At 51.4% G+C, this 7,500-nt stretch overlaps 2 protein-coding genes and 1 pseudogene across 4 annotated transcripts in view; 1 reads left to right on the top strand and 2 right to left on the bottom strand.

The window, feature by feature from the left end:
• The window catches only part of LOC311328390 (kelch-like protein 23), a 4,278-nt pseudogene extending 1,438 nt beyond the window's left edge, over positions 1–2,840 (bottom strand). The window contains exons 1-6 of the transcript in view: positions 2,727–2,840; positions 2,151–2,487; positions 1,591–2,027; positions 1,144–1,340; positions 788–940; positions 292–511 (exon numbers count right to left, since the gene is read on the bottom strand). The product of the transcript in view is annotated as a kelch-like protein 23 (transcript). The remainder of the gene's footprint in view (positions 1–291; positions 512–787; positions 941–1,143; positions 1,341–1,590; positions 2,028–2,150; positions 2,488–2,726) is intronic.
• A 1,400-nt stretch (positions 2,841–4,240) lies between these two features.
• phospho2 (phosphatase, orphan 2) lies at positions 4,241–6,115 on the bottom strand. The gene is made up of 2 exons (XM_084462364.1): positions 6,050–6,115; positions 4,241–5,440 (listed from the first exon to the last, which is right to left on the bottom strand). Exon 2 carries the CDS (start codon positions 5,431–5,433, stop codon positions 4,687–4,689), a length of 747 nt encoding a protein of 248 aa, XP_084318490.1. The 5' UTR covers positions 5,434–5,440; positions 6,050–6,115; the 3' UTR covers positions 4,241–4,686.
• Positions 6,116–6,491: 376 nt separating this feature from the next.
• Positions 6,492–7,500, top strand: part of syap1 (synapse associated protein 1) — a 5,649-nt gene continuing 4,640 nt past the window's right edge. For both annotated transcript variants that reach the window (XM_084462372.1, XM_084462371.1), the window contains exons 1-3: positions 6,492–6,764; positions 6,954–7,072; positions 7,202–7,268. In XM_084462372.1, the coding sequence (XP_084318498.1) occupies positions 6,575–6,764; positions 6,954–7,072; positions 7,202–7,268 (376 nt within the window). In that variant the 5' untranslated portion in view covers positions 6,492–6,574. The remainder of the gene's footprint in view (positions 6,765–6,953; positions 7,073–7,201; positions 7,269–7,500) is intronic.

Genomic DNA, 7,500 nt, shown 5'->3' with positions numbered 1-7,500 from the left:
TAACCCTAACCCTAACCCTAACCCTAACCCTAACCCTAACCCTAACCCTAACCCTTCACCAACCTGAACATTTCCTACAGTTGTGCGTTAACATAGTTTTGGAGACATCTTCCCTCTCTCTCTCTCTCTCTCTCTCTCTCTCTCTCACACACACACACACACACACACACACACACACACACACACACACACACACACCTCTAGACCATATAGACACACAGGCAGCCATGTGAGCGTGTGGGCTCAGGCAGACTTGCCACCGTCTCCCAGGCGTCTCTCTGGGGGTCGTACCTCTCCACACTCCCCAGGTAGGATCCCCTGGAGCAGGAGTAGCCTCCACTCAGGTACAGGCAGCCCCCGAGCCCCACGGCCCCAGCCTCCAGCCTCCTCTCCTGGGCCGGGGACAGCTGCCTCCAGGCCCCCCCCAGGGGGTCGTAGCTGTCTGCCTGGGGGGTCCGCCCCCCCACCAGGTACAGCAGGGGGCCCAGGGACACCAGGCTCACTCCGTATTCTGGTGGGAGGGGGGGGCAGATTCTGGTCACTAGAGAAACTTAAACACACATAATAAGCAAGTGCAAGCACACACACACACACACACACACACACACACACACACAAACACACACACACACACACACACACATACACGTTCGCACTTGCACCTTTATATGGACTAGTAGTTCTCAGAGGTAATGCCTCGGCCCCAGTTCAGTTCATAGTTCATCCAAATCTTGACATCTCACAATGACAGGCTGTATATACAGCGCACTCTGATCGTCATAGTTACCTGGACGGGGACAGGTGGTAACCACGCTCCACTCGTTCAGGTCGGCACGGTAACTCTGGATCTTGTCATACGTGCAGCTCCCCTTGTAACCATAGTGACCACCCGCTACATAGATGGTGTCTCTGTGGACTGCAGCCGTGGCGTTTCCTACACCTAGAACACACACACACTCACACACACACACACACACACACACACACACATTAGCGAGCTCCAAGCTTAGGAGACCCCCATCTAGCAGGAGCAGGAGGAACTCAAACCGGACGAGTGATTATTGTTACGTAACGTTCTAGGGTTAGGGTTAGGGTCAGGGTCAGGGTTAGGGTTAGGGTTAGCCTCCATCAGGGGATACACACCTTGCTCCATCCTGGCCAGGGGCAGCCACTTCCTCTTCAGAGGGTCATACAGCTCAGCGTCCGCCATGGGAGCCCCGCCCCTGTAGCCTCCGATGGCGAAGACACACCCCTGCAGCGCCACGGAGCAGTGGTAGAACCTGGCGCCCAGCATGGCCTGGCCCCCGTGCCACCGGTCCCTGTCACTGTCATAAACCCACCTGGAGAACACACACACACACACACACACACACACACACACACTCACACACACACACACACACACACACACACACACACACACACACACACACACAGACCCATGGACAGGTCAATGTTGTTTTTTCCCAGTAAGTAGTTGTCTAGCACCTCGTTGGTGTGAATAACTATGAGAATGTTAAATCAATCTAAGTATATTTGATTGATTGGTTGATTGGTTGATTGGTTGATTGGTTGATTGAATCCACCTACACAGAGTCCAGAGCTTCAGTGGTGTCTGTGCTGTAGCCCCCGCTGATGTACACCTTACCCCCCAGGAGACACACCGCATAGCTCTCCCTCCCTGGGTCCGGCATGCCCGCCCCCTGTCCCCACGCCCCCGTGTCCGGGTCCCACGGCCACACCTCGGCCAGGGGGTGCCAGTGATAGCCCCCCACAACCACCATCCTGGGGGAGAGTCTCCGGCAGTGGCGGGGAGGACTCCCGGGTCTCCCTCCCTTGACCAGGGGCTTCAGGGCTGGGGTGAATATGGAAGGGAGGCCCCTCTCCTGGAGGTCCCTGTCCGGCCTGCGCTCATGACCCAGGGGAGCTCGGAGGCAGCTCTCCCCCAGTTCCAGCGCTGAATCCAGGGATGTTCTCTGGTTTCTCGCCCCCATGGCAGCGTGGAGCCAGGTCTCCCCCGGCTCCAGCTGGAGGTCGAGGGACCGCAGAAGAGAGGGGAGGAGCCAGAAGAGAGGGGAGGAGCCAGAAGAGAGGGGAGGAGCCAGAAGAGAGGGGAGGAGCTCCAGGCGATCCTTCACATCGTGCCCCACCCACTTTGTCACCGCCTCCACAAGCTCCTCCTCCCTCACCGCTCCCAGAGACTCCGCCCCCAACACCGAGCTCAGCCTATCAGAGTCCAGTTCCAGGAACTCCTCCTCCCCAGTGACTTCCCGGAAGCGGCTGAGGAGACCGGGGCAGCTGGGAGAACGCCAGCATGCCCAGGCAGTTGGACGCATCCAACAGACGGACCAGGAAGTCCTCGCAGGCGCGTTTCACAGGCAGGAAGTGGAGCAGGTCGGCAGCCTCCAGCAGGCTCTCCACGTTGCCCTGGGTGATGGCGAGGCGGGAGGAGTAGGTATAGTCTACCAGAACTGACAGCACCTCCTCCTCCACTCCCAGGAGTCTGGGGAGGAGAGGGGAGATAAGGTGAATTAAGATAAGATACAACTTTATTGTACAACCAAGGCTGGAAATGTATTTCCTTCTAAATTAGGTTTAGAGTTTAGTCATTGAGATGGTAATTGTCTACCAGTGTGCCATACCCATAGACTTACCTGATCAGGCTGTTGGATCTCTCTCTCATATCAGCTGTGAACATAACTCTGAAGTATGAGCTGCGTGCGCACAGTGGAGGACCCGTCCCGGTAGAACCCGCGCAGGGCCCAGCCCAGCACCTCGATGGGGTGGCCGGCATCGCAAAAGTCATACGTGTACTGCTCCTCCTGCCCCCTGACGGACATCATGTGCCTGGAAGTCAGTCACCATGTCACGTACAGTAGGTACCCTTTTAAAAATACATTGACACTTGTCTTCTTCATGAATTATGAATGCGCTTAAGGCGTTATAGTAATAGGGTTAGGGTTATGCTTAAGGTGTTATAGTAATAGGCTATGCGCTTAAGGCGTTATAGTAATAGGATAATAGTAATATAGTAATATAGTAATAGGCTACACATGGCGAAGAGTCCTGCGGATCCTATTAGACCCAGTCTATCTTACGTGAGAGGAAAACACTGCAGCACAGAGAATAACATTGAGTAAAATCAGTTAACCGGACCACATGGAGTCCAACGAGACACAGATTATGGACTGTTTGCTTTAATGTCATTTGACCCCCTGCCCTGCCCCATGTAAAGGACAGGCCTGCCCCATGTAAAGGATAGGCCTGCCCCATGTAAAGGACAGGCCTGCCATATGCATGCAACAGTGGCCACTGGCCAGAGAGAATACGGTTTAATTTAATTTAATGTCTTTGCCAAAGGACGCTTACAGCAAAAGGCTGTTATGTGAAGAGGACAGGCCTGTGATTTCAGTAGTTCCCAACATGACCTACACAGTAACTAGGTCTGAACCCTGACCCTAACCCTGACCCTAACCCTGACCCTAACTGAAGACACACAGCCTACCTGATCGACCTTATCTCTCCACGGAATGAAGAGCTCTTGTCATCTGCGAGTCACAGATCAGCGCGTTCTCTGCCTTCCGTTCAAGACGGTTGATTCAGTGGACCGGACTGTAGAAGACGATCTCCTCCGATCTACTCAACCCTAACCCTGACCCTTAACCCTTAACCCTAACCCTTAACCCTGACCCTTCTGTTGATCCCGCAGGGTGGAAGGTGCTCAGCTGATAACATCCGCGCGCTCTAATACAATCATCCAGACAGCCTCAGATATCTGTTCACCCTAACCCTAACCCTAACCCTAACCCTCACCCTCACCCTCACCCTCACCCTAACCCTAACCCAATCATCCAGACAGCCTCAGATATCTTTTCACCCTAACCCTAACCCTAACCCAATCATCCAGGCAGCCTCAGATATCTGTTCACCAATCAGATCACAGGAACCGTATGGATAACGGGGAGGGGACCGGTGCGTGTCCTGGGGGAGGAGAGCTGGCAGGACGTCTAATTTATCTCCATAAATAACCGTTCATAATGGCTACATCTGACATCCAATAGATTCCTAATAAATTATAGCCTATATTAGCACTGTAGAGTGACTGTTTGCAGAAGATAAGAATGTGAAACACATTTGGACCAAGATATAAGCTATCGAGTTGGATAATATCATCAGTCATTTATTGATTTGAGCCTCATCATCATACAGTACTGTACTTTGGGCTATTGATCTTGTAATACAATGAACACATTCACAATCTTTGTTCTGCTATAGGCTAGTCTGACGTCATCTCATAGCAGCATGTTCATGTCCCCTCTAAAGCAGTGACTCAGAATAAATTATTCAAAACATTCATTCATTTGTTGACATTTTTGATAATGCTGAGTAACCATTTTACTATATTGTGTGCATCTGTCAGAAATAAATGACAATAAAATGTGTTTATATTACAATAGAAATGGATTTGATTTAATGTGGGTTACATATGACAAATGAATCCAGTCACAATGAGCCTGTTATTACACCCATGAGCCTGTTATTACACCCATGAGCCTGTTATTACACCCATGAGCCTGTTATTACACCCATGAGCCTGGCAACCCGTCCTTCAACTGTCTGTTTGCCAGCGATAGATACTGTAGTGCAGCAGAGTATCTATGGTCCCCTAACCCTAACCCTGGCCTTTTAGACACATGTTTTCAGCTCCTCCAGGACCTCCAGGCCACTGTCCCAGGGCTGGACCCTCGGCTTCAGACCCCCAGCCTCCTCCTCCCCCATCTGGGAGGCCCGTCTGGTCTGCAGCCTCTCCAGAAGCTTCTCCAGGGTGAACCCCCTCCTGGGCATCATCACATCCCTCTCCTGGAGGCACCAGGCTGGGCACAGGTCGTTCCCTCCGTCCCCTATGTACAGCGTCCTCCGGTACTCCACCCCTCCCCTTGCCTGCTCAGACAGGAAGTCCTCCAGCACCTTCCTCTTGCACATGTTGACGGGGCAGCGGTCGCACTGGTGGGCGTGGAAGCAGCGCACCGCCATGTACCCGCGCTCGTCGAACGCCGCGGGGTTGCTGAAGACCCGGTCGACCGCGGCTTGGATGCCCGCCGCTCGCAGGATCCAATCGATGAAGAGGGAGTTGGCGTCCGAGACCACTATGCAGTCCACCGAGCCCTTGTTGCTGCCGATGTACGTCAGAAGTTCCATCATGCCACGGGTGAAGGGTATGGCCTCCATCTCGCTGCGTATGGCGTCCTCAGTCACCGCCTGGTCGCCGATGTAGGTCATGACACGCCCCATGTACTCTGTCCAGCGGCCCCTCTTATAGGAGCTCGTCAGCCAATCAGGGAGGCTCTGGTCGGGCACACACCTCACCACCCAGGTATCGCTGTTCTCGTCCACTAAGGTGTGGTCAAAGTCAAACACCACCAGAGTCTTCATCCTGGAGCTGGGGAGAATGACAGTGCTAGTTTAGTTACCTACAACCACACACGCCCAATAACTCCCCTAGTCTAGCTGTGCACCTTAACCCTAACCCTAACCCTACTAACCCTAACCCTACTAACCCTAACCCCCTAACCCTAACCCTACTAACCCATACCCTACTAACCCTAACCCCCTAACCCTAACCCTACTAACCCTAACCCCCTAACCCTAACCCTACTAACCCTAACCCTACTAACCCTAACCCTACTAACCCTAACCCTACTAACCCTAACCCTAACCCTACTAACCCTAACCCCCTAACCCTAACCCCCTAACCCTAACCCCCTAACCCTACTAACCCCCTAACCCTACTAACCCCCTAACCCTAACCCCCTAACCCTAACCCCCTAACCCTAACCCTAACCCCCTAACCCTACTAACCCTACTAACCCTACTAACCCTACTTCCTCTCACATGACCCTAGTGCTCTTCTCTCGCTGCTGTCCTGAGCGAGTCTAGCATGCTAGAAGGGTAAGCTAGTAAATTAGGGTAGCGAGTTATTTGGCAATGTCGTGAAAAAAATACCTTTGTTTGTATCAATTTTTAGCAATCTTGTATAATTCAATCTTACCAGGCACTTTGTTCTCACTGATTAGAGATGATAACGTGACCGTAACCGGGTAACTCGAACATCTGCTTCGCTCGTTACAGGACAGACGCAGCCACAACAATAGAGAACTATCTCTAGCGCCCCCTAGTGTTGTGGAATGAGTCATGTCTAAAATTCTGTTATATTTCGTCTTGGCACCAAATTTGAGATTAGTAAAATTTGAAAATCAACGATGATCACCAGAATCAATAAAGTTTGACTCCAAGTATTTGCCGTTTAAGGCATTCTACTAACTTCTCGGTGTCGATCCCATTGATACTCTCGGCATTAGGACCAGGGGGCGATGAGAGGGTGAGGGTTTCCCTCCTATATGTCTCTCACCACTAGAGGGCGCTGGTTTCCCCATGGAGGTATAATATAACCTCCCAGACAGAAAACTAACCAGGAAAAAGAACCTTGCTTCCTGGTTGCGTCACGTCAAATGTCAGGACGTGAAAGCAATTTTCTGATCATTTTATAGCTGAAAGACAACAGTTCCTCATCAACATGTTCAAAGGGTGGGGGTCGTGGCTGGGAATCCAGGACACCACGTCCTCTCCGGAGGTCGGCGAAGAAGAGAAGATAGTTCAAGCTCAGAACGAAGTAAACAAACAACAAACAGCCGAGCAGGAGAGCGAGCCAGCTCAACAACAACAACAACAACAACAACCCCCCCATGACGGGAGAGGACTGAGCGGTAGGAACACAACCCTAACCCTAACCCTAGACAATTTAAACAGTTTAGCTTTTTAAACTCTATGGTCTGCCCTGAAGCATAAACTAAATATTTAGCACTGTGAATGCCATGGACTATATGCACACAATGTGCAGGTACAGAGTACAGATGGATCATAACGTTACATGAACATTGTTTGTCCCTGTACAGAATACATCTTCAGCTTTGCCAGCAGTGCCACCAAGAAGATCTCTGACTCCGTAGCTGAGACGGCTCAGACCATCAAGAGGAGCGTGGAGGACGGAAACATCGATGGGATTATTGACAAGGTGTCAAGACACTTTTAACCATGTTGGCTGACCAGTTCTGTAGCCTCGAGTTATATCCTGTGTCATGTGTGTCATGTGGTATTTTGAGAATACCATCGTCATCTTTGACTCGGCTTCTTTCCTCTCTAGACCATCCTGGGAGATTTCCAGAAGGAACAACAGAAATTTGTCCAGGAAAAGAAGGCCAAGAAGTCAGGTGAATAACCCTAACCCTAACCCTTACCCTAGTCAGGTGAATAACCCTAACCCTAACCCTAACCCAAGAAGTCAGGTGAATAACCCTAACCCTAACCTAACCCTAACCTAACCCAGAGACCACCCCCACAGACATGTGTAGATGACTAGGGTAGATGTTGGTATGTGGTGCGGTAGACCCCTGGTTCCAAGGGTTGAAGGATTCAAGGATCTTTGTTACACTGTAGCTGCCA

Source organism: Borostomias antarcticus (assembly GCF_949987555.1).
Source record: "Borostomias antarcticus genome assembly, contig: scaffold_164, whole genome shotgun sequence".
Taxonomy (NCBI): Eukaryota; Metazoa; Chordata; class Actinopteri; order Stomiiformes; family Stomiidae; genus Borostomias; species Borostomias antarcticus.
Note: the sequence above shows the minus strand (reverse complement) of the source record. Positions and strands in the feature narration are given on the sequence as shown.